Raw genomic sequence first — 27,466 nt, forward strand, 5'->3', positions numbered from 1 at the left:
TTACCTTATATTTTTTCATTACTGCATTACTCTCAAAGTTGGCTGTTTCTTCCATAAATCTTCCCACCAATAGAAGGGCTTGCCCATGAATGAGCTTACTTTTAGCATCACACAATTCTTGACTATCTGGAAAACATAACTCAACTCCCTTCTGAAGAATGATAAGACCTTGATGAGCTTCACCCTGAAAAAAAGAGCAAAAAAATATTAGCAGTCACAGTACTAATTTTATCATGGAGGTTTTACAAATATATTATATTAACAGTTATAGATAGCTTTTATATTAATCACAGATAAAATCAATCTTTTCAGCGTACAACCAAAACATCTGTCAAAGGAGCAAGGACAAATGACATAATGTATGAAACAGAAATAAAGAGTTACTAAATTAGTTTATCCTTGTGATGGAGGTTGGAAGTTACTACTTTATATATTTCTTTATCCTTTCTTTATATTTATATTCCTTCCTAGCACTGATTATGTTATCTAGTTTAGTAATGAAGCATCTGCAAGAAAACAATCAAGCTCAGAGAGCTTGATTATTTATAATTTTTTTCTTTCTTCTCTTTTTTTCCTTTTCCCTACAAAATTAAAATATAGAGGGAGTCACATTATATCATATTTACCTTAGACCACAGCCACTTTGCTCTTTCCACATAAAGTTCAGATAATTTGGATTCTCCAGCATTGAGGAGAGCATTATAGGCCGTTTGGTGATGACCAGCTTTACGTGCTACTCTGGCACTTTGGAGCCAACATTCTCCCATTTGCTCACTAAAATCCTCTCTGTAGGAATATACATTGTCAAAAATATAGTGAGACACTTATGACACTCCATGTGCACCAAAGAATAAATTCTACATAGATAGAACTCTTACATTCTTCAGATATTTTGCATCTATTAGTTTAAGGACTAACTGAAACTAACGATTTAAAGTAACAGCACTACAAAAATTTGATCCCTTTGTAGTTTCCCATATGAGCTATTTATAAGGCATCTTACTTAGCTTGAAATGTCTTTATGTTAGTATGACTTTCTGTATAATAGTGCCATCACTGTGGAAAAAAATAGGACCATGACATACTAAATTAGAATGTGCATAATATTTTTTTATTTTATTTCAACAGGCATTAAGATGAACTCAGTAAGCTTGACAATCCAAGCAAGTGCATATGGTTTTGCACTTTATGTGGTATTTTTCTTTCTTCTCATTTTAATTTCACTTTCTTTCAAGCTTCCATTAATGTTTGGTAAATGACTGGCTTGTATACTAATAGCTGCCTAGGAATATTCTTCTCTTTCATTCTCATGATTTATAAAACAACATGGTTTCATTCACTGCCATCAGATGGCTTTAAAAAGGCATTAAAATAGAATAGAATTCTATCCTATTTTCTATTCTATTAGATTTGGATTGGATTAGATTAGCTATAGGATGTAAATCTAATAGAATAGAAAAAGTTCCTAATTGCTGGAAAGGAACAACAAATAAAGTCTTCTGTAACCTGTTCATTTGTTTCTATAGGTATGGTTAGCTATGATGGCAAAGGCCTTTGCTTCTCCCTAGTAGGATGTTCTAATGTTGTTACAATACAGTATCCATAAATTACAAAAATTGTGCAGATTCAGCAATATTTAAACATTGGATAGTGCCTCTGCCTCACACATATTTGTTATTATACTTTTTCTCCCTTTTATTTTTTTGTGGACTTAAAGCAATGTACATATCTTATGTTCTTTATTTGGCCCACAACAAATAGCTCAGAAACCTAGTCAGTACCAAACTGACTTTTGAGGTGACAAATCTGTCCGCTGAAGATTATGTTAATATACCTACCTAACAAATTGAATGTATTAAAACATATGACCTAAACATATCTTGGAAATCCAATCTGAGAGCTAATCTATCTAAATCTCCAGTCAGCTATAGGTTAGTTTGTTATCTATTATCTAAACTATCATGTAAATCTTCTGGGCAACTTTTAGAAAGTACAAATTTTGCTTTTGTCTTGTAAAAGTAATTGGTAGTGATACTTCCCTTTTGTAACTACATTTCAGTCCATTTTAATTTGTAATTCACATAATAAAGAGAGAAAGACAGGATGGGAGAAAAAAGATTCCATAGCAGAATTTACCTTTTGACGAGACCAAGCAAAGCCCGTCTAAGTGCCAGGATTGGCTCTTTAGCCCTGTATGAATTTTGTGTCATTTCTAAACGGGCATGCCAGTTCAAAGAATCTTTACCATAGTAATTATCAGGTTTTTGAAGCAGCAATCCAACTCTGTGCTCCAGCTCACAAAGCATATGTAACCTATGATTTAAGAACATTTATCTATTAACAGAGTATTTGGAAAGCTACAGACTTTAGAGATTGCATTATAATTTTACCGTACTATCATTTCAGCGTATACAAGGATAGTTCATCTTTAGAAAATTACTTTAATGGGGAAAATGACATTAAAATACTACAACTTTAAAAATCTGATTTATTTCGGATTAGGAAAAGTTCATTTTATCTGGCTAAATGGGGAAATTCTGGGAGTTGAAGTCCACATGCCTTAAAGTTGCCAAGGATGAGAAACATTAGTCTAGGGAGCCCAAAATTATCTGCTGAATCTAGTGCTGCCAAGTATAAAACACACAATTTAAACCTAAATGTATTCTCCAAAGAAAATAACTCCATGAATGGAAAAATGGATTAATCATACTATTATACAAACTATCTAAGGACATTTTGAAAAACTCAAAATACACAATATATACTATAGTGCTTATTTTCCCTACTCTTCCCAGTCCGCACAATGGGGAAGCTTCACCACACTAATTCATCAGAAATCTCAACTTTTAAATTTTGTGATTCCCTTGTTTTAGGCAAATCTGTATAAACTTTTATATTTGTTTTGCTGCAAATATGATCTGATGTTTTTCTCTGTCCCAGAACTACTCTAAAAAACTAATTGTTGAATTTAAGAAAAGATCAAAAGAAAGATGGTTTAGAAAAAATACAATATATCAAAAGTATATTAAAACAGCAACATAATATTGTTTTGGGGAAAAGATGCAGAAAAAAATCTGTTATGTTTATTATTAAACCGTTATTAAACTTATTAAAAGTATACCTGATAATATATTCATATCCTCGTTGGTAGGAGCCTCTTTCAAAACTTGCTGCTGAAAGAGGAACTATCTGTTCTGCTCGAACAGTTCTCAAAGTTTCATAGAAAGTGGCAGCTTCTTTCTTTTTGGCTGACAGCAGCAACTGTCCAAGCCTAATACTCCATGTATTAGACTTCCCATCTAATTAAAGAAAGGTCAGTGGGAGAACCAAAATTTCATGTTAATATAATCAACACAAACTTCTGACACACGCACACATTTTACCAGAATGTTATAACAGAACCAGTTGTAAACATTCCAACATTCCATTACATTAATGTGGGTATTTTAGTTGCCACAGCTACGCCAGAAACATTTTTTGGGAACTCCTGTAAAAACATATTGACGAAATGAGCATAAGATTTCTGTACTGGGCAAGGCGATGAATTAGAAGATGCCCAAATTCCTTTCCACTCCTTAATTTCCATAATTCTATTATTTTAGTGCTATGGTGCAATTCACATGTGTTAATGTGCTAAAACATTCAATTTTAGCAAGATTTTTGATCTCTCTCTCTCTCTCTCTCTGTGTGTGTGTGTGTGTGTGTTTGTGTGTGTGTGTGTGTGTGTGTGTGTGAGAGAGAGAGAAGTCTGACTAAATGTTTAGATCATGAGGGGATAAGCATCTGACACTGCTAAACAACAATATTTTAATTAAATATAAAATATTTTACTTGATTTTTGATATGGCTAAGATTTTAGTATAACACACAAGATATTGTAATGGCACAAATTCCATACTATTTCAGCATGTTTCCATTTTGGGAGGAGGACAGCACTTGGAACATTGTGCCATTTCCAATTTCACAGTGAACACACATGAGGCTTACTTATCAGATGGGACAGCTTGGACATCTCTCTTAGGACTGTCTTCAAAACTGATGTGGGACCCACTACATGTTTTAACCTAAACTGAGGACATTTCTCCAGATGCTTTCTGCTATTGTGTACTTAAAGGGGATGGTTTCAAGCTATACCTCTACCAAATAAAGTAAAAATCCCAAACCTCAATATGGTTTTTTTTTAATGGAGATGAGAATGTTAGCTAACTTAAAATATATAAATCAGTACAATATCCTTACTATTTTCTCTACTGTACAGTACAGTACAGTAATAGTAAGGATGCTACCAAACTGATACCCCTGTTGCAATCGACAGTATTCATTAATAAAACAAATCCAATTCAAACAATCTCATGAAGCCCTCTGAATGTAATCTGAAGAATACGGTGGATTTGGAACAGTGTAGGAATTGGAAAACACAGTCACTCTGTGAGTGAGATGGGTGGTCTTTAAATAGAATAAATAAATAAAAATGAGAGACAATATAACTGAATTTTGTCCTCATACTGCTTATGGCTGGTATCTTCTATATTCCCCCCAGTAATCAAGAGCAAATTAAGATAAAATTCGTATTTAACAAACATCACATAATTATTCCAACAACCTGAAGCTAGATAATTTTCCAGGGAATCCCACTGGGTCAATTTCCAGGCAGCTTCTACTCTGTAGCTGTTTAATTCAGGTGTCCATTCAGGTCTAGTAAAAGGAGAAAGGAAGCTTAGATCAAACTAATAGCATGAGAGCCAGTTTGCTTGATGTCCAAAAAACTGTAGACCACTAGTTCTATTCCTGTTTTAGGCGCAAAGCTAGTTTGCTGCCTTTATGCCAGTCATTCAGCCTTAGTCATACTTTTATATAGCCATTTAAAACTGTGCATCTATATTCAAACTAGAGAGCCAATTTGGCATAGTGGTTAAGACACCAGATTAGAAATGGGAGATTGTGAGTCCTAGTTCCACCTTAGGCACAAAGCCTGCTGGGTGATCTTGGATTGGTCACTTTCTTTCAGCCTTTCTAAGGAGACAATGGCAAACTATTTCCAAAAAACCTTGCCAAGAAAACCACAGGACTAGTCAGTCATCAATCATCAACACTGACTCAAAGGCGCATGCACACAAACACAGAAATAATACTCACTATTCTATAAGGCTTAGAGCATTCATTTTATTTGTAATTTACTCCCAGTTTTTTTTTTAAATGCCTGATGTCATTGGCCTTTGCCATTGTAGGAGGGCTTCAAAAGGGATGCTGGCAGGTTGCATAAACTGACAAGCCGAATAGTTTACATCCCTGATGTGGAGGAGTATTGTTCTCCCTCTTTTCCCCTAACTACGATGTAAAAGGTTTATATCTTAATGGACAAGACACATGCCCAGCCACATATTTTCCCAGAAAACCATAATGTGAAAAATAGTATGATTGGTCAATTCTCCTTGTTGGTAAAACTAGGTGATCACCCATAGAGACTGTTTCCTGCCATCTTTGATTCTACTCCATTTCTCCCTACATGAACTGTTGAAGACATAATAAGAGTGCAGCTAATAAGATTTTTTTTTGAGCAGAATTTGAAGTTATAATTAACTCAGTTATAAATTATTACCGTACTGTAGTTACAATACTAATCCAGGCAACTAATAGAAAGGAATTGGAGACAAGAGTTTCAGTTTTTGGGTAAACCTGGCACCCAGTCCAGGATTTCTGGAAATGCTTATTCTATCTACACTAGAATTGTACATATTTCTCATACATAATAAGGCACAAGTGAGTCACATTACCTTTTAGCAAGTACTCCATTCACTTGAGTGATTACAGTAGAGAACTGACCAAGACCTAACATGGATTTCACCACACCCTGATAATGAATTATCTAGAAGGAAACAGAATAAGAGTTATAAACTTTCAGTCCATTATACTCTGAAAGGAAGCATACAAATTCTGCAACTCATCACTTCTTACTCACAACTACACACTATAAATTAGGTTAATCCTGAAACCTAACTATTCTTTTTGTCTTCAAAAAAAAAACAGCTATGTTCTTCCAGGGACTTTTATTATTGAATGAAAATTTGATCATGTCTCATTCTGATTCTCATCCTAGTGTGGCCGGCTTTACAAAGAATAAGGTGACTCATACCTCAATAGGTTTACAAGCAAGAAAATGGCACAAGGACAAAAAGAATTTGTCATTCTTTAATTATATGTATTTAGGGTTTTTTCCCCATGTGTCACCAATGAACTATGCTTCCAAATTCATGTAAAAATGCACAGAATAAGAATACAAAGAGGAGGACAGCAAAGATAGCAAGAGATGAGTTGGCAGATGTAGCTACTTATACATTAAAAAACAATTACACTTAGGAGTATGAATTTTTAAAATACAGTATATGATTTCACTGCTTATCAGAAGGCAAACTATGTCCACAGTCATGTTGCTGACTCTAGGTATGTATATCTCTCCTTCCAATACTTTATTCTATTCTTTATGCTCCCAACATCTATAGCCTAAAGCAACTGCCTTATTTTGCCCAAGTGACTGCTCCTTCCTACTTCTGATATTTCCAAATATTACCTCTGTTAGTGATATCTGTTCATACTTCATTCTATCTTACAAATAAATTAAACTTTTAAAAACTATTTGTAATTGGTCTGTTCCTGCTCACATGAATAAAACATTTGGTTCCAGACACTGATTTACCATTTACCCATAATCATTTTATGCCCTTGAATACAGTCCATCCATTTATAATCTGCTTCAATTTTTAGTCAAGCAAAAGCTTCTGCTCGCTGGATTGTGTTTTACACCTTTTGCAAAAGAGACAGACCTTGATTTTTCTAGTTCAGAAACTATTCATTGTTGCCCTGATTCTCTTGTGGTCAAGGAAGTAACAAATTATATTATTTACGATAAACATTTATGTGAGTTATTTCCAAAATAAACTCCAAATAGAAAAAGTCTCCAGTTACCTGTTCTGGTTCTACCTGAATTGCTCTGTCATAGCAAGCAGTAGCATCTCTCAACAACCCAATGCTTTCGTGTTCAAGAATTTGCTCTTTGAGAGATGGCTCAGCCTTTCGTAACGCACTCACTCCTTCTACGCCATCTGGTTCATGCATTGCTGCATAGAGTTTCTTTGAGTAAAGAGGAAAAACATTTGCCATCAGACAGCATTCTGCCAAAAAGTCACAAGTGAGATTTAATTAACTTTAAGAATATCTTTGTGTTCTATCATTCTATCAAGATTCCTTCTACAATTTTAATGTATTACTAATTTTAAGAAACACTTCATTTTTCTTTTCTTTTTGTTCTGTTTCTGAGTAAATTACATATCAGTACTGAAAATGTAACTTTCCTTTCCCCAATCATATGACTTAAGAAATCTGATTTCAACTTTCTTCTTTTAATAATAATAATAATAAAGTTGGAAGGGACCTTGGAGGTCATCAAGTCCGACCCCCTGCTCAGGCAGGAAACCATATACCATTTCAGACAAATGGCTGTCCAGTCTCTTCTTAAAAACTTCCAGTGTTGAAGCATTCACAGCTTCTGGAGGCAGGTTGTTCCACTGATTAATTGTTCTAACTGTCAAAAAATTTCTCCTTAGTTCTAGGTTGCTTCTCTCTTTGGTTAGTTTCCATCCGTTGCTTCTTGTCCTGCCTTCAGGTGCTTTGGAAAATAGCTTGACTGCCTCTTCTTTGTGGTAGCCCCTGAGATATTGGAACACTGCTATCATGCTATCATTTTAAAACACCTTATATAAAATTATATATAGATGACATCTAATTTTAAGTTTTTATTTTATCAAATGAGGGCATTATTAGTTGGGGGGGAGAAATAGCAACTATGGTATCCAAATAAAGCCCTAGTATAATAAAATGGGGGAAATGACACAATAAAACACAGAAATTGAATTTTATTCTATTTTAAAACAAAGTATTAAACCTGAAGAAATCCAAGATGCTTTTGGATGTCTTGCTTCTTTTCTATGATGAATGATTCAAAGTGCATTACTGCTCTGGTGTAAGCTTTCGAACGAAAAGAAGCCGCAGCCAAGGTGTCCTGGGGTATGAGGTCAAGAAAGTGAGCAACGTTTTGATATTCTTCATATTCCTCATTTGATGCTATAAATAAGAGTTTTAAAAGGGCACGTCAAACTTCATCTTTCAAAATGCCAACCTTAAGTGCTGTAAGAATGAGGCACGTAAAATGTTGCACAAAACAGATCACTCATTACAGTTGGCATCAGAAACCAACTGGCCCTTTTCAACTGGAACAGCTCCCCACTAGCATCCTGCCTCCCTCCACAGCAGTGCTCACAAGAAAGTCTCATAAAATGTGTTTTTTTTTCCTCTCAAGGGTCTTGCTGGAATTTTAATTTATTTTCTAATCTATTCTTAAATTTTGGACTGCGTATATGCAGACTGCACCAAACATTTTAAAAGGTGCTTTATAAATACATTACAAAACTTATCTCTGAGATGTTATAGTTAATGTGTCCTTGCAAAGATATGGCTAGTGCATGGGAGGGGGGTGTCTAAACTTTTGGCTTGCCTGGGCCAGATTGAGAGAAAAGGAATTCTCTTGGGCCGCATACAAAATGTATAATATAGTTAATGTATATAAATCACATAATAATGTGAAAAGTTTATGATCTTGTGGGGCTGCATGTGGCTCATGGACTGCAGGTTGAGCTAGTATCTGCATGCAATGCATATTATATAGTGGTGAATAAAGGTTTGTGGATCTTTATAAAATGTTCAATATTTATTGAACATTTTCTCGTTCTGTTAAATCAATATTGACTAAAGAAATCCTTTTCTTCTGCTTTCATCAGGTGGTGAGATAAAATTCTTTAACAAAGGCTTATATGACTTCAGAATAACTGAGAATGTTGGTAATTTCTTACATTTACTTATAAAAGGAATTCTTGTTTAAAATATTTTTTCTTCCTTATTATAGCTTCAAGACATCCTGTATTTTTATGCTTATGGCTAAATAATGAAATTCCTTCAAAAGCAATTAAAAACAGACATAAATCAGAGGTAATTCAGCTGAAGCAAGGGAGAATGCCAACCTGATAATTCCTTAAGATCTTTATTTGACTTGCCAGCAGCTTTTTCAACACTCAGTTTTTGAAATTTATACCTGGCCCACTGTATTAGATGATCAAGCATAGAAAACACTGTCTGGGTGCTTAAATGACTTAGATCAGACGCACTGTCTTCACATCGTCTTGTGCAGGTGTCATCATTTTTCAAAACAGCCATGATTTCTGCATAAACCTAGACAGCATGATATTTTAATTTTTTTTGGAATTTAGATTATTATTCAAGCTGGCTCAAACTAGAAAAACAGCTAATTAGCACCGTGAGAAATGTGAAACACTTCTCTGCAGTTCCTTAAGTATAAAAATGATACAATATTTTAAAAAAGACAGAAGTAGAAGCTTATTCAGTGTTTCATGACAATACTATATTGTGCACTTCCACCTCATTCAAAAGCTCACCAAGACAAACCATCCTTACTTGCCCCCCGCCCCCCGATGTGCTTTCCAGTTTTTTAGGACCTCAGAATATAACCATAACAAAGTTCCAGACTCTAAAGCAAGAGTGGATAACCCATTCCATCTAAACTTATTTTTGCAGCACTTGGAACCCTTTAAGGTTGTATAGGCAATATTCAATGGCAAATCACTGAATTTTGGTGATCTATTGTTTTGCTTTTAACAAATAAAAGTAATTTTAAAATCTCTTGTAACTCTTTACCTCACTAAAACAAAAAAAATGCAAACTAGCAGATATTTCAGTCCTGTCCACACTAATAGTGATACAGTATAATCCCATCACTACTCACAACTTATCCTAAACGTATACTTTTTAAAAAAACAAATGAAACAGAATTTGTTTGTAATCCTTTTCTGCTGTTGCAAGCCACCTTATTAATGTAATGAGTATCACATTAAATAACACTGTTATGGTTTATTGCTATATATGAATTTGCAAACATGTCTGGTTCAGAAATGAGAAGGAGATTTTGAAGTATTGTTCAGAACACTTCACACTGATTCAAATACAATGGTATGCTGAGAATAGTTACCAAGGCAAAGTTATCCTACTTTCAGTTTTGCAGTCAACTACCCTAATCCTAACCCTAACCCTTGACTTACGACCACAATTGAGCCCAAAATTTCTGTTGCCAAGCAAGGCAATTGTTAAGCGAATCACTGTAGTTATTAAATGAATTATGCAATCATTAAGCAAATGTAGCCCATTCACTTTGCTTGTTGGAAGCCGGCTGGGAAGGTTACAAATGGTGATCGTGTGACCCCCAGGACAGTGGTACTGTCGTAAATACATGCTAGTTGCTAAGCACCCAAATTTTAATTATGTGACCATGCAGATGCTGCAATGGTCTTAAGTGTGAAAACTGGTCATAAGTCTTTTTTTCAATGCTGTTCTGACTTCAAATAGCCACTAAATGAATGGTTGTTAAGTCGAGGACTACGCGTAACACTCTCTTTTTCTCTGCAATAATAGCTCGAATATATGATGTTCTGAACATAGAATTAAGGTGAGCAATTTAGAGATATATTGGGTTGGTGTAATAGCAAATGAGTGCAATTACAATGCCTCTTTAATAGGGGATACAAGTCAGAGGATTCTCACCTCTTGTTGATCTTCCTGATTGCATCCCAAAAGGACATAAACAAGAATGTGAGGAAGAAGATAGATAGTCACTTTAAAGTCATTCTTCATAATAATACTGCAGCAATTAAAAACCTTACTGGCAAGATCATGTCGCACCTGGAACAAAGAGAATAGTTTGAATATAAAATTTTGAGAGGAAAAATGTATAAGGCTGGCACAGCTGATGAAAGTTGATAGACAATAAATCTTATACAGAGCATCTAACTGAATTATTGGTTATTGTTCCTACCTTTGTTATTAGATAGCCAGCCCAGCTTGCTGACCATTCTGCAAAGTTTTTGCCTAATTTACTTAAGTAAATTGGCTTCTTCATTTTAGACCAATATATAGCCTTTTGAGAACTCTTGTATCTGTAAATGGAATTTCCAGAATTTGTTAAATTACATTACTTTATGATAAACAAAAGGACAATCAACCAACATTCTAGCATCACTACTTGACCTTAAACTACTCTTGTTAGAAAAACGTGTCTAATACTCCATTGAAATCTGCATTTTTCTAACCAGTCCACTTGCACTTGAATGTGATTCAAGACAGGTCTTGAAGTCTCTGATGGGATATATTTGTGTAATATCAAATATCGAATTTAGTTATATTTTAATAAAATTAACCAATCTGCTTCTTCTCATACCTTTTCATACAATGTGGCTTTGAGTTTTGATCATCCTTACTGTTTTCCCTGGTTTTAGTTTATTAGAATCTTTCTTAAAATGATGGCAGCTGAAACTGCTCACTGAAGTGCTGTTAAGTTATATTAAATGACTGAGCACAATATGTGAACCAACATACATAAAACAGGACTGCTTGTAATATCGTAAAAAAATGTATGGGTTACTTAAATTTACTTAATTTCTAATTCCACTTAAAATCAGTACAAAAAGTATCCCTATCTTAACATTTACATAATATATAATTTGATATAAGCTAATATTGGGAATTGTCTGCTGGCTTGTTCAACTGTGTAATTCAGATGTGTTGTGCAATTTTCTTTAGGTAGAAAATAGAGAAAAGATGTACTTAACAATACTTTGATTTTTTTTTAAAAAGTTGAATTAAAAACACTAAATTTATTTTTGATACCGTGTTTTTAAATGAGATTCCAATATTTCCTGAATATGTTCTGGAAACATTTTCCAAAGTGCTGTGCCTGCTTCATCAGTAGACATCTCATTACAATTATAGATAGATAGCAGTTCCTTAAAAAACAAAATTAATTTAATTATTTTTAAGAATTATAAAAATGAAAAATTCCATTGCTGATTAATCACCGACTGAAAAGTCTCCTTTGAGTCAAACGTGACACATGCTACCCATACAAACACATGTGCAGTTTTCTTAGCAGGAAATAGTGCACTATTTATTTTTTCCAGGATACATGCTTGACTTCTTTGTCCATCCTAATCCTGGAATTCCCTGCTGATCTTTCACCCAAGCATTATCTAAAACCAATCTTGCTTAACATTCTAAATAGCCAAAGTTGGTTAGACCTGCTACCTGTTGAGGCTTATTAGCCCAGTGAAAATGTTCCCACCAAATTCTGACTCTATTGGCAAGACAGTGCTCCAAACATCTGAACAAATTATAATCACCAAGATCAAACAACAATCTATGACTATAATCTTGCTAAGAAAATTATTCTTCAAAATGATTTATTTGCCCATAAGGAAGAACAATAGGCAAAGGACTTGGGAGTTCTTCGGTTTTTGAATGAGTAACTAAGAAGCAGCAGTACCATTCTTTAGAATTCTGGTTTACTGTGGTTTTCTGACACAATGGTATTGAAAAGAAAACTGAATTTGTTTTTGAATTTTTAAATGTTATTCAATAAATAATAAATTAACAGAATACTAGAAAAGAAAATATCCTCACCTGAATTGCATATGACGCAGAATCTTGAGCTCGGACATTGTCAGCATAAGCAAGGAATGCTCTTGTCAATTCCATGAGTAATCCATATGCAAAATTTGAATCTTCTACACCCGCCTTAAAGCAAATGTCTTATGTTAATATTCTTATTCTTACTATCCAAGTGTAAATGCTATTTTAAAAGAAAATGAGCTGGAACTCCCAATAATAGTGGTGCACACAATGATTTTCAGCAAAATCTATACTTGTTCAGTGATCAGACTAAATGAAAATCAGAACAATCTCTCTAGCATTCTTGTGTCAAATGGATGCTTAAATAGTAAGGGAGCACTGAGACAAGTAAATTATGTATAACTATAAATTTTCGCATTTTTTTCTTATATAAAATGGCAGACTTACCAGCATTAAAAATTTGAATGTTAGAATTACTTACCACAAACAGAAGTCCTTTTCCTTGGTTGTCACTCATTGAGAAATCCAATCTGCCAGGATCTATAGCTCCCAATTCTCCTAAACACTCCCCAGAGAGTAACCGTACATGAGAATTCACATCCTGACAGCCAATCAGGAGGACTGTTACCAGTTGAGAAACAATTGGCTCAACAGTTTCACTGTCCGTTGAATATTTTATCAGTGTTTCCTAGAAAAGAGAAAGAAAAAAAGAGTTAATAAATTATGTCCACAAACATCTGTTAGCTTTCATTGAATTACCATTATTTTGTTATTGTTTCAAATGATACAGCATTAAAACATTAATATGAAATGTAGGAATGAAATAGAACAGCCAATTTAGGGGCATATTATAAAGTAGTCCTGGGATAAATAAGGGGGATATAAAGGGAGGGGAAAAGTGTCATGGAAGGGAAAGGTGAACTTGGTACATAGTAGTGAAGCTATAAGAGAGAGAAATGTTGCCTTGTTGAAAAAAAAATTCCATCCTTTCTTGAAAGCTACTTTCTTATCCAGGCATACCATAGAAAAAGATTTTATCAGAATGCACTACTCAATGACAAGATTTTTATTTCATGGCAGTTTTATTTATTCAGAAGGTGAAATAACAGAATTTATTTTATCTTTGCTTTGCTTCTATTGAATTGGTTGTCTCTAAGATGCTGTAAAAAATGGAACGTGGAACTATTTCCATTTCCAAAAAACTGTTTAATTTGACTGACAGTATCACTTTAGGATTTTAGGTGGATTTTTTATTATCTGTTTCTGCGAATATTTTTAATTTAAAATGCCAGGAATCCTTCTGCATGTGATGCATGACTCTGACCCTGAAATATGCTCTCTCTCTCTCTCTCATATAGTTTCACCACCATGCACCGAGTTCACCTCTGCCTTCCGTGACACTTTTTTCCTTGCCTTTAGCAAACAATACAAATCACGCAAGGAAATACATCATATCTTGTCACTATTCCAAGACAGGAATCTATGTCTCTTGATAATCTAGACCATTTCAAATCCCCATTACTGACTGCTGGCACAAAAAGGTAAAGTTGGAAACCAACAATTGGCAAATCCAAATTCTCAAATCATTTTCTAAGATACTGAAAAAGGAAAAGAGAGGAACTAAGAACAGAAGAGCTTTATACAATTAATCCCTGCCTCAGTGGAACAATATGGGGACTTTTAGGTAGAATTTGAGAAACCATATGGACATGACTTTCAACTATATGAATCAGCGATTATTAAGATAGGATCCTCAGCTCTCCTTTTTTCGGCAATGCTGACAAAAGAGTAACAATTAATTGCAAGAAGATGGAAACAAGTGCTTTAAAACAATTGTAACACAGAAGTACCTCTATTTTAAGTAAGTAAGAATCAAGAATTAAAATAGAAAAAATGCAATTTAGCTGTTTCAGAGGGATGACATTCTTACATAACCTAAAACTTTAAAAAAATAGTTTGTGTTAATACAAAGGGTAAGAAACTCATTAATTTTGTTGTTAATTATAAGAAAAAAAATCACAGCAAAACTTATGAGATTTTGTCTTCCGTGTCTAGATCAAACTGTAAACTGCCAGAATGAAACCACCTATTTAACGTTGTAACTGGCCAAAAATAAGTCATTATGAGTACATGTTTCTGGTAGTGAGAAGTAATGAGATGTAAAAATTATTAAGTGTATTTATATTCATAAAACTGTTTTGGGATACAGGAAGTCCTCACTTAACAATTGCAATTATGAACACCAACTCTACTGCTAAATAAAACATTTTGTGACCATGATTTGTGACCATGATTTGTGATTTACTACTGGCTTTGCCATTTGACACTGCTTGTTGGACGCTGGCTGTGAGGATTACAAATGATGATTACATGATTGCAGGGATGCTACAACAGCCATAATTTTGAGGACCGGCTATAACCTACTTTTTCTATGCTGTCATAATTTTTGAACAGTCTCTGAATCAAATTGTATTAGATTATTTGAGGTACATAATTATATATGTTTATCAAAAGCAGAGCTAACTTCAGGAGGCTTATTAGGAGTTAAGTGAATATAATATTTCAGCATGACTTTGAGTTCCACAGCTTTACATACTTGGTTTTTATATAATGTTTCCTTTAGACTGGTGAGAGCATGGATCCGAACATCTACATTTTCATGTTGGATAGCTTTCATGGAGAGCTGTAACACTGTTTGTAAGTCTGTGATCCTAGAAGTTTCCTGTATGGAAAGATGATTGTAACTTTCATTAAGTTCTTTATTTTGCGGGATACATATATCAAAATATATTTGCATTTATAAAAAAGTGCTAACACACAACTTGCAAATTTAGAGGATGTTTAAAAAGCATAAGGTTGTGTAGTGCTTAATTTGGCTAAATGGTACTTCAGAATACATGAACATAGTATTTACATACAGCACTTCAAACCAAATCATATTTCTTCAGATTCATAAAACAGCTACTGAAAATGGCTGTGTGATTCTGCAAAAGGGGATGGCTACTTTAAGGAGTTAAAGGCACATAGTACATTTACATCTCCACACGCCCAAAGTATTTTTTGCCTCAAATTTGAAGCACTATATAGCCTTAATATTTATACCAGAAGTATTTAATACAAGAAATCAAGTAATCTACTGAATTAAAACAATTGGACCATTTGTTGGTGAGCTTTCTATCTTATATATCTTTTAGGAATTTAAAGCAGCTAATTAATATGCCATCAAATCAATGTCAGCTTGTAGCATAGAAATAAGGCAGTTTACCTTTTTCCTTTTTTTCGACAGAGGAACAAAGGACTAAAAAAGGATATGTGGACTTCCATGCATTCAGGATATAAAAGATAATTGTAGGGTAGTTTCCCATTTAATAATTTTTAATGAAAAGAATTAACTAAATGTAAGTAGGATGAATACCAGAGTTACTAAATGATATGCAGGAAAAAATTTATTCTGTCAGCATCAAATGCCTAGTAATTCATGTTATTTTCAAAGATTCATTCAAAATATAGAAAAAGTAATACCTTTCTATATTCCTGAAGAACTATTTGGATTTCTTTCAATTCTGGATGATCAGGTAAAAAATAAATTTCATGTAAGAAGTCTTGGACTGCATCTCTAACCAATAAAAAAATAACAAATACTGTTAAATAAAATAAAATACATTTTAAAGCATGCACAATATAATTAAATACGCATAAATTGGAAATGATCAAGAATATATTTTTAATTTTGTAAAAGTTGCAGCCTGGGCTTTTAGACAGTCTGCCTTTATTCAAACCCATAGCAATGTGCGATTTATTAAGGAATACTATAACACACACATTCTCAGAAAATAATCTTCTCTTTTCCTCTCTCATCTGAGGGAAATATGTGTTACGAAAGAAACATTAGAAGAGAGAAAAAGAAACTGCTACTACAGGGAAACATACATTGATGATTGTAAAATTTCTATATTGGGAAATTTGGGGGATTTATGGTATATCGTTAATGGAATTTGAAACTGAGGAAGACAATTTTGCAATATTATTTATTACATTTATATCTTGAGAAGCTTTTGTGTAATCCCAGAAAGATAGTTATACACTTAAAATATTTTGTTACCTGTTCTCAACTATAAGAAAATAGAAAATTGCTGCTGTTTCTTTTTGTTGAATATGTATGAGGGGCAAGAGAGCTACTATCACATTACTCAAAAGAGACCCAAGATGACTTTGATCCAAGCATCGTACAAAGCAATCCCAAGCCCTAAAACATAAAAAGCAACATAGCATTATATTTTTCATCAAGTAGACATTTCAAAATCAGCCATAAGCCAGGTGTATCACAATAATTCTTTTTAATCTTATATATAAGGAGAGGCAGTAATAAATCAAAATTTTAGTAGTTTTCTTACCTACAACACAGTTGTGGGAAATCATCTTTATATCTCAGCCCTGTCCTTAGTGTTGTCATCATCTTCACTCTCACTGCGGTTATATGTTTAGGGCCCATAAGCTTCATTAAAGCCATCAAACTGTTTAAAGCCTACAGTTGAGAAAAACAGGTTACTGTGATACAAGAGTCAAATTCGGGGTTCAGCTGAGGTGCTGATAATGACCTATAAAGCCCTATATAGACTGGGACTATATTATTTGAGGTATTGTCTCTCCTGGTTACATGTAACCACCCCATCAAGTTCAGCAGGAGAGGCATACTCCAAGACATGACTACAAAAGAGCCTCATTTGAAGCCAGGAAGAGAAACATTTCTGCCATGATGCCTGCTTTTAAACATTATTCCCCCAGAGCGTAAATTGGCTCTGATCCTGCTTACCTGAAGACATGGATTTGCCATGAGACTTGGGAATCTGTAGTAATGGAGGGCTTCTCCAATGACCAAGTCAGATATGAAATAGTGATTGCCTTAGCTGCTGATTATACTTTTGTTTTAATGTGGTTTCATTGATGATTTTGTTATAACCCATATCTGGATGTTGTTTTAACTGTTGTGAACTGCCCCAAGTCACTAAGGTGAGTGAGATGGGTAGCTATAGAAATTGAATAATTAACTAATTTTAAAATCTCTAAGTTAACAATCCTTTAAGCTGAACAACAGGATTGGGATGTCAGGACTAGCTATGGAAAACATAGCACTGCTTTTTTCCCCCCCTAATCCACAAGGGAGTTAAAAAAAAAAACCCCAGCTTCTCTCTATAAATTCAAACTGGTCCTTTACACATAGTCAAGCTTTTTACCTATTTTAACCAGACTTTAATTTTTACCAAGATTATATATTCTTTGCATGCACTAGAGGTTGGGTTCATAGCCAATGTAGTGTGTCAGCTACTTAGGACTCATTTTTATAATAATCAGAAATTATGAATATACACACGAGTAAGGCTTTTTTTACATTACCAAAAGCAAATGAAATTGCAAAAATAAAAATAAAGAACTCTAGGATTTGTCCCAACCTCATTAATATTAACCAGAGTAGTCAGAAAGAAAATACATCTTCAGGCATTCCCTCACAAGGATTTCATTGCTAAGGAAAAAAAATACTCGGGCCTATTTTGTTTTCAACAAAGGATTTACTCACCATTTTCTTATCTTCAATTCCAATACTAGAGCTCAACAATTGCATGTTGAAAAAGGCCAAAATGCCTAGCAATTTTGGTTGTAAATAATCAGCCTAGATAGCAATAAAACATATATTCTGAGATATTAAAATATTTAAACATACAGTACTAATAATATCTGGCAACATACTTAATCCTATGTGTAAGTTGCATTTAGTCTAAACTACAAAACGAGGTAAAATATTTTTATTTCCTTTCAGCCTCATCCTGACTGATGATGGATAAAAAAATTACTTCAGTAATAAGAGCAGTACCAGTTCTCATGATTTACTTTAGAAAACAGTGTATATCTTTTATGGTATTTTTTAGATACATTGACCACCAGGATACATCATCTAACTGAAAAATGCTGCACAGGATACATGCTGTGTAAAAATGGAGAAATTCCTTCTCTCCCTCCAAGAAGAAGTATGGAAGTCAGGTAAAAATACCTAAGCTAATTTATCTCTCTGCTCCAAGAGCTTAAAGGAAGGTGAGCTGAATATACAATTCCAACAGAGCTTTTAAAAGTGTTGGTCTAGGTTTATCAGTTAGTTAATGCTTGCAAAAACATAATCAGGCTACATTCAGAACAAATTGCAGGTAGTCTTTGTTTAGCAACTGCCTCATTTAATGTTCATTTATAGTTACAACAGTCATGAAAAGTAACTTTACGACCAATCCTTCCATTTGTAACCTTTACAGGTCCGTAAAACAAAGGAAACCTGAAGTAAGATCATAAGCACCGTCACTGTTTCAGTTAGCAACTGCTTCACTTAACAATTGAGTTGCTGGTCCCAATTGTGACTAATAAATAATGATCTCTACTCCCTATCTGATTAGTCACACATCACACTGTCACACACATGACCACCACATACTCATAATTTTAATTCATGAAAGTGACCTCTCTTTTTTAAATATAACTGAAAGTTTTAAAAACAAGAGTACAAATTAATACAAGCTAAATTGTTAAGTGAAGAAAGGAAAAAAACAGAAAGGAAGAAATAAAAGAGAAAACTAAAGTGCAAAAAAAGAGAAAAGACATAAGAAAAATATAAAAGAAAAAGAAGTGGCTTCCAATCTTCTTTAGATCAGTTATAAGTATAGATTTATCTCTTTTCTCTGAAGTTATATTATGACTCTTCTTTCTATAATCTACCTGATCTAATCATAAAAACCACAGATCTGTAAGTTCATTTTTTCTGTTTTTCACGAAAGATCATAAGGCGTTTGAAAGACACCTCTTCTGAAGAAGGCAATGCATCATAGTAATGAGATATAGTTAACTGAGTTACAAATGTTTATAACATATATAAATACATAAATATCTGTTAGTCAGAAAGAGTGCTACCAGACTCCTATTTGTTTGCCACCATAGATTAACATGGTTCTCCTCCTACAAAGGTTACAAGAACGATTCCTTTCTCTCTTAGGAGAACAGAAGAAACTAGAAATTAGTACTGCTACTTACCATTTGTTCAGAAGACGTGATGCCCTTTGGTCCTTGGTATGGGTCATCATTCGAAGCAAATGAAGCTAGAATTGATAATCCATTGAAGACCTGCTGATAGTGCTCCCCTAATCGGAGCAATAATTCATTATGCAATCCTTGAAAATCCTGTCTCAGCAAACTTCCCAGTTCTATCTCTGTTTCATTCTATAAAACACCATGGGGAAAAATGTATTGGTTTGAACATTATACAAGCATGCGCACAACATAAAAATATTACAGTACAGCAATTCCCATTATTGCAAATAGAGGTGAGCCAATTTGCTAAATGAAAACACCATTGTTTTTAAAGGGAGAAAATAAATGCTTATAATATTCTCAGTGGAAAAACCTAATCTGTAAATTAGTTTTTGTTCTGTAACCAAAAGAAACAGAGATTGATGATTAAGACTTGGCTCTTTTCTTGAAGATTAGGTTTATTTTAAAAAAGATCTTGATTTCAGTGACGCTCCATGCCATTTATTCAATTTTCAACACATTCTAAAACACGATCACTCTTACTGTTCTGAACTTTCTTCTATAAAGTTTAACCTTACCTTAAGATAATGAAGTGCTCGCTCCAGCTCATCCTTACTACAGAAACAAACTAAATGAGAGAAGATGTACTTGAAATTGTTAATGAGGATCTCTCTGCGGTTTACATTTAGTTGTTTTGCTATCATTCGGATAAGTACAGAGGCTGCAGGACTAGCCTTGGCCGCAAGGTCAGGCAAAAGCACTTGAAGAATCCGCTGAAAAAATAAAGAAATGGCTGTTTTTTTAATGTTATACCTTCATGTAAGTAAAAGTATACATGTAGGTTTACTCCTTCTAATTCAAAATGACAATGCTAAATCATTCTAACCCAACTTTATACATATTGCAGAGTGCAAATCTCATCATCTCTAGCCACCATAACTAATGAAGATCACAATACTGAGGGCTGAGTTTTGTGTGCACATGTCTTCACGTCTGTCTTGATTCTTGGCAACTGTCTGGACAGGTTTTGTTGACAAGACTTCCAGATGTACTTTGCCACTACCTTCTTCCTAGGGCTCATAGAGTGTGACTGGAGTAAAGTTACCCAACTGGTTTTGTGCCTAAGGTCAGTCTAGCACTCACACTCTCCCAGTTTCTAGCCTATTCCCTTAACCACTACATCAGACTGGCTCTCCCATTAGAGGAAACCAAAATGAAAAAGGTCACTCCGATTTAGACCACTATTTATCAGCAGTGAAGAAAATTTTGAATAGTTATTATTTTAAATTACATCCACATTATCATTACCAATTAGACTACATGTTTCTGTCCTAACTCAACACTTTTCATTTGCTATGCTCCACTGAGACATTTATGATTAGGGATATTGCAGGTTAATGTTCACTTAATGAGAAAGGAGTAGAGCTTCCTGTATTTGCCATGACAAACTATAAAAGCATGTGGATGCTCATTACTGACAGAAAAAGAAACTTACTATGAACATGTCCTATTGTTTTCTTTGTATCTATTTGTATATTTATATTAGTTTTATATATTTGATATATGATGATTAATCAATAATTAATAGATGTAAAAAAGATGTTGAGACTCTAGAAAGAGTACAGAGAAGAGCAACAAAGATGATTAGGGGACTGGAGGCTAAAACATATAAGGAACGGTTGCTGGAATTGGGTATGTCTAGTTTAACGAAGAGAAGGACGAGGGGGGGACATGATAGCAGTGTTCCAATATCTCAGGGGCTGCCACAAAGAAGAGGGAATCAAGCTATTCTCCAAAGCGCCTGAAGGCAGGATAAGAAGCAATGGATGGAAACTAACCAAAGAGAGAAGCAACCTAGAACTAAGAAGAAACTTCCTGACAGTTAGAACAATTAACCAGTGGAACAACCTGCCTCCAGAAGCGGTGAATGCACCAACACTGGAAGTTTTTAAGAAACTGGACAGCCATTTGTCCGAAATGGTATAGGGTTTCCTGCCTGAGCAGGAGGTTGGACTAGATGACCTCCGAGGTCCCTTCAAACTTTATCATCATCATCATCATCATCATCATCATCATCATCATCATCATCATCATCATCATTATTATATTCCTATTCCATTCCTATTCCAATCTATTCTATTCCAGTCCATTCTATTCACAAAAAGAAATAGATGAGGTGTAGTAGTTAACACAGTGTACAAGGGCAAGGAGATTGAGGTTCTAATCCATCCTGAGTCATGGAAGCTCACTGAATGAGTTTGGGCTAGTTGTCCAATCAGGCCAACCTACCTCAGAAGACTGTTATTATAGAAAAAAATAAACAAGACTTATATATAAGTGTTTAAGAAATAAAAATGCTAAATATAAATGCGGTGAACTAAGTATGTCCCTGACTTCCTGGTTTCTTATTTCCATAATTGTTTTCATCCTGCCTTAAATTCCAGAAGTGAGTCAAGACACTGAAGAGAGGGCTTTAAGCAAAGTGAGATTAAGGCAGGTGAAAGTTTACCCTCCTTCTTGGGCATTTCTTCTGCTCGCCCTATCTATTCCCTGGACAGCTACACATAACTTGTAGCTGCTTCTCATGAGAAACTTAGTCTCCAGGTGAGCCTCTTTATTTGACTTTAAGAACTTCTTTTCTACAAAAAAAAACACCACCAAAAAAACCACCTTCCAGTGATGTTTGAACTTTTCAAGGAACATAAGCTACAACTGAAAGAATATGTACTTTCAAGCAAAAGCTTCCCTGAATAGATCTGGAAAGAGGTCAAAGGAGAAGGCCACAGGGAAAACTTGGCCTGAATTAGAATGCCTAACAGAAAAGAATACAAGAATCCCAATTCTGGAATTTCACTAGCTTATTTTTTCCCCAAGATGAACAAATATAGAAACTCAATAAATCTTAAATTGTCACTTACACTAAGAAAATGATTGAGATCTGGAAAATCGAAAACATTAGCAATTTCAGATAACATGTCCAGCACCATGTCTCTTTGATGAACAATCTCTTGCTTCTGCATTTCACTGCTTTGCTGGGGAATGTTTGCAAGCAGGGCCATCTGAGTGGAGTGTAGAGATTCCGCTAAAAACTAAGTCATGAGAAATGCATTTATTCTTATTCCAGTCAATTGAAAACCAGCATTCTTAGTTAAGAATGATACATCAACATATTATTCCACCAATTTTAGAACCATTTCTTAGCTTTTGCAGACAACAAGTCTTGTCCCAATCAAAACAATGTGCTTTTAACACCCCCCACCCCAAACCCAGCAGTGATGGTATAAGCAAACAAAGTGTTTAACATACTTGAATTTAATACTGTTTATTGTTTTGAATGAGAGTAAGCATAATTCTGCCAACAATAAAAATGTAAGAGCTTCTTCTGAACCAAGTAAATATGTACATAGATATTTTGCTTCCACAATGGCCACCCATGTACAAATCAGAAGCTTACAAGCAGATATGAAAAAAATAGCACCCACCCATTCTTGCTCCATAGAAGTTATATCAGATACTTGAAGCAATTACTGTATATCCTCCCATAATTCTAACTCTCATTTAAGCCTTATGAAAGATAGCAATCATATCCCAGGGCAGCATTGCTTTGCATTCTAAAACTTACACAAATGAGCTTCAATTAATGACCCCAGGTTTTATTATGAAGGTTAGAAAATAATTCCATCTCTATATCACACTTAGTTTTACTCCACATGATGACATTGTCCTACTTGGTTTTTTTTTCAAACTAAAAGAAAGGAGTGTTTTGAGCGACTTCATACAGTATTTTTAGTTCCCCTTTTCTCTACCTTTTTCAGCTCTTAATATCTTGGCATAAGTGAACATTATATTTAGTATTCCATGTTTGGTAATGCTATTCCCTTTTTATTTATTTATTCTTTTTTGCAGCTATATAGTGGCCCAACATACCGCTAGGCAATCTATCATAGCTGAAAATCCCTTACATACTTAGTCAGTTATCACTAGCTCAAAACACACAAATAAATGAATGAGAAAGTTAGGACCCGCTATGCACACTTGCTTACACGGAGCCACATTTGCCATTTTAATGTTCATACCTGTCAAGTTTAATACAGGTAGTGCTCGACTTATGACCATTTGTTCAAATACAGTTCAAAGCTCCACAGCCTTGGAGAAGGTGAATTACAATCTGTATTTGTGCTTACAACTGTTGCACCACCCAGGAGTCACATGATCAAAATGTGGGCGCTTGGCAACGAGCTAGCATTTTACAACTAGTTGAAGCATCCTATGATCATGTGACACAAAAAAAGATCCATGGGGAATCACATGTTTTGCTTAATGGCTACAGTGATTTGCTTAATGACTGCAAAAATATGTCACAAAATGGGGGCCATCTTAACGTACAACCCCCCAATGACTTACAATGAAAATTCCAGTCCCAATTGTAATTGCCAATTGAAAACTACCTGTAGCAGCAAGTGTGTCAAGAGAAAGCCCAATTGCCCCTTTTCTATATCCACTGATAAATATTAATAATCTATGAGAAAATGTGGGGAAATAAGTAATGGCTACTGTTCGCTTATAAAAATTGTAGTGTCCCATGATCATGTGATCACCATTTGCAAGTTTCTCTGCCAACTTCCCACCAGCAAAATCAAAGGAGCAGCTGGCAGAAAAGGTTGCAGCCATCCTTGGCCCCACCATGCTTGCACAAATTTTGGCAATTCTCACCTGACAGATGGGTTTCTTGTACTGACTGAAAAAAGCCTGCAGTTTTACAGACTTGGCAGAAGCCAGCATTCTGATTTCTGTATATGCTGATCCTGNTCATCTCGCGCCTAGACTATTGCAACGCCCTCTACATGGGGCTCCCCTTGGGGAGCATCCGGAGGCTCCAGTTGATCCAGAATGCGGCTGCGCAGGGGATTTTTGGGGCTCCTAGGAGCACCCATGTGACACCTCTCCTGCGCGGGCTGCACTGGTTGCCTGTGGCCTTCCGGGTGCGCTTCAAGGTGCTGGTGACCACTTTAGAGCGCTCCATGGCAGTGGACCAGGTTATCTGCAGGACCGCCTTCTGCCACATACCTCCCTTCGACCAGTCCGCTCCCACAGATTAGGCCTCCTCAGGGTGCCGTCGGCCGGACAATGCCGGCTGGTGACCCCCAGGGGGAGAGCCTTCTCTGTGGCAGCTCCTACTCTATGGAATGAGCTGCCCCCTGACCTCCGTACAATGGGGGACATACGCCTCTTCCGCCGAGCCCTAAAGACCTATCTGTTCCAAGAGGCCGGTATGGCATAAATCCGAAATTCTAAAATTTTAAATTGGGTATAATTTTATATTATTATAGTGGGTTTTAGGACAGGACAAATAATTTAATTAGTTTTTAATATTTTTAAATATTATGGTATCGCTGTTTTATTAATGTGCCTGTTCACCGCCCTGAGTCCCACAAGGGAGAAGGGCGGTATATAAATCAAATAAATTGAAATTGAAATTGTATATCCCCCCATAATTCTCTCATTTAAGCCTTCTAAAAGATAGCTATCATATCCCAAGGCAGCATTGCTTTGCATTCTAAAACTTACACAAATGAGCTTCAATTAATGACCCCAGGTTTTATTATGAAGGTTAGAAAATAATTCCATCTCTATATCACACTTAGTTTTACTCCACATGATGACATTGTCCTACTTCGGTTTTTTTTTCAAACTAAAAGAAAGGAGTGTTTTGAGCGACTTCATACAGTATTTTTAGTTCCCCTTTTCTCTACCTTTTTCAGCTCTTAATATCTTGGCATAAGTGAACATTATATTTAGTATTCCATGTTTGGTAATGCTATTCCCTTTTTATTTATTTATTCTTTTTTTGCAGCTATATAGTGGCCCAACATACCACTAGGCAATCTATCATAGCTGAAAATCCCTTACATACTTAGTCAGTTATCACTAGCTCAAAACACACAAATAAATGAATGGGAAAGTTAGGACCTGCTATGCACACTTGCTTACACGGAGCCACATTTGCCATTTTAATGTTCATACCTGTCAAGTTTAATACAGGTAGTGCTCGACTTATGACCATTTGTTCAAATACAGTTCAAAGCTCCACAGCCTTGGAGAAGGTGAATTACAATCTGTATTTGTGCTTACAACTGTTGCACCACCCAGGAGTCACATGATCAAAATTTGGGCGCTTGGCAACGAGCTAGCATTTTACAACTAGTTGAAGCATCCTATGATCATGTGACACAAAAAAAGATCCATGGGGAATCACATGCTTTGCTTAACGGCTACAGTGATTTGCTTAATGACTGCCAAAATATGTCACAAAATGGGGGCCATCTTAACGTACAAGCCCTCAATGACTTACAATGAAAATTCCAGTCCCAATTGTAATTGCCAAATGAAAACTACCTGTAGCAGCAAGTGTGTCAAGAGAAAGCCCAATTGCCCCTTTTCTGTATCCACTGATAAATATTAATAATCTATGAGAAAATGTGGGGAAATAAGTAATGGCTACTGTTCGCTTATAAAAATTGTAGCGTCCCATGATCATGTGATCACCATTTGCAAGCAAGAGACGGTTGAAGGGTGGTCGTTTTAGTTTCCTCGTCGACCGTCTTTTCCAACGTCGGTAGGAACCGGGGTGGTACGAACGTGTTTAAAACCGTTAAGAGTGGACTGTCTACCCAAAGAACATGACTGACTTTTTTCGGACGTCAAAATGTCTGAACCGTCTTCGGTCGTAAGACTAAAGACATATACGACTAGGACCCACTGATGCTGACTTGGATAATAAGCAATGCAGTAGGTGTAACAGCGCAAAGCGTACCAAATCTCCTGTTGCTGACCTAATAGAGGATAACAGTAATCAATATTAAGGAAATGTAATATTAACATACAAGATAATACATGGGAAAACACAATATACTAACTTCTTCATAAACAAATATAATAACTAAACAGTTTATTTTCTCAGCAACTGAAGTGAGATTGCTTTTATTCAGTAAATACTATCAATAATTAACCATTTTCCATGTAAGGTCTTCTTCAGGTGAAATATTTATAGATGCAGAAAATAAATCTATTAAGAAGCATCACCTTCCAATATCTCCTGTAGTGAGAATCAGTGTATCTTTCAGCTCATTATTTCTTGACATTTTTGCATTTGTATAAGCCTCTTTCATTCTGGAAACAAACAGCTGAAGTGGAAAATAAAAAAGTATTATAGTTATTGGTGCAAATGCAATTTAAAATTGTGCTTTGCTATTTCTAAACACGCAATAAATTCACCTCTTTGATGAATTCTTCCTCAGAGTCTGAAGCATTTAATATATATTTGATGTGACTACTAAAGGATACTCTTACATCTTTATCTGGATCTTCCAACAGCTTTAAGAAAGCTCCAACAACAGTTTTTACATTCAATTTATCATTTCTGAAGTCCAGATGTTTGCACAGTAAAGGAATGTTCTTTATTAAATCTAAAAATATGATATAAAAGAGAAATGGAAGCACATTCCATTGTTTCAATATCACTTTTAAACAAAATATTATTCATGAAGGATTAGATAAAATTCATTTCTGTTTATCAGATTAACCTACAATTTATTCCTTAAGATTTAGGTCTCCAAATCCAGATAATATATTCATAACATTAAATGTTAAACTGATAATATCATATCATCTTGTTTATTTTTGTCCAGAAATTCCCAGAGTCTATATGCAGTATGAAACCCACCTACTTCTCCCTGTGTTATGTTTGGAGGGAAAGACATACTGCCCCTTTTATTTTCTGCAACTAAATCTATACATAAAGAGCAGCACCACAGATCATCCTTGCGGGAGAGGGGGGAAGAGGCAGGCAATGAAATTTCATCCTTGAAACATGGGAGGC

At 35.0% G+C, this 27,466-nt stretch overlaps 1 protein-coding gene across 1 annotated transcript in view; it reads right to left on the bottom strand.

The window, feature by feature from the left end:
- The window catches only part of ATR (ATR serine/threonine kinase), a 55,009-nt gene that overhangs the window by 13,399 nt on the left and 14,144 nt on the right, over positions 1-27,466 (bottom strand). The window contains exons 11-36 of the mRNA XM_015821099.1: positions 26,863-27,053; positions 26,671-26,771; positions 26,344-26,420; positions 24,301-24,392; positions 22,506-22,676; positions 20,166-20,360; positions 19,591-19,776; positions 18,098-18,190; positions 16,917-17,047; positions 16,625-16,768; positions 16,045-16,138; positions 15,119-15,244; positions 13,004-13,210; positions 12,574-12,687; positions 11,785-11,900; positions 10,934-11,054; positions 10,663-10,800; positions 9,072-9,279; positions 7,940-8,118; positions 6,964-7,128; positions 5,775-5,866; positions 4,604-4,695; positions 3,122-3,299; positions 2,137-2,313; positions 627-786; positions 5-184 (exon numbers count right to left, since the gene is read on the bottom strand). Coding sequence (XP_015676585.1) covers positions 5-184; positions 627-786; positions 2,137-2,313; positions 3,122-3,299; positions 4,604-4,695; positions 5,775-5,866; positions 6,964-7,128; positions 7,940-8,118; positions 9,072-9,279; positions 10,663-10,800; positions 10,934-11,054; positions 11,785-11,900; positions 12,574-12,687; positions 13,004-13,210; positions 15,119-15,244; positions 16,045-16,138; positions 16,625-16,768; positions 16,917-17,047; positions 18,098-18,190; positions 19,591-19,776; positions 20,166-20,360; positions 22,506-22,676; positions 24,301-24,392; positions 26,344-26,420; positions 26,671-26,771; positions 26,863-27,053 — 3,728 coding nt within the window. The remainder of the gene's footprint in view (positions 1-4; positions 185-626; positions 787-2,136; positions 2,314-3,121; positions 3,300-4,603; positions 4,696-5,774; positions 5,867-6,963; positions 7,129-7,939; positions 8,119-9,071; positions 9,280-10,662; positions 10,801-10,933; positions 11,055-11,784; positions 11,901-12,573; positions 12,688-13,003; positions 13,211-15,118; positions 15,245-16,044; positions 16,139-16,624; positions 16,769-16,916; positions 17,048-18,097; positions 18,191-19,590; positions 19,777-20,165; positions 20,361-22,505; positions 22,677-24,300; positions 24,393-26,343; positions 26,421-26,670; positions 26,772-26,862; positions 27,054-27,466) is intronic.

This window comes from Protobothrops mucrosquamatus, unplaced genomic scaffold, assembly GCF_001527695.2.
Source record: "Protobothrops mucrosquamatus isolate PMUCROS unplaced genomic scaffold, P.Mucros_1.0 scaffold1251, whole genome shotgun sequence".
Lineage (NCBI taxonomy): Eukaryota > Metazoa > Chordata > Lepidosauria > Squamata > Viperidae > Protobothrops > Protobothrops mucrosquamatus.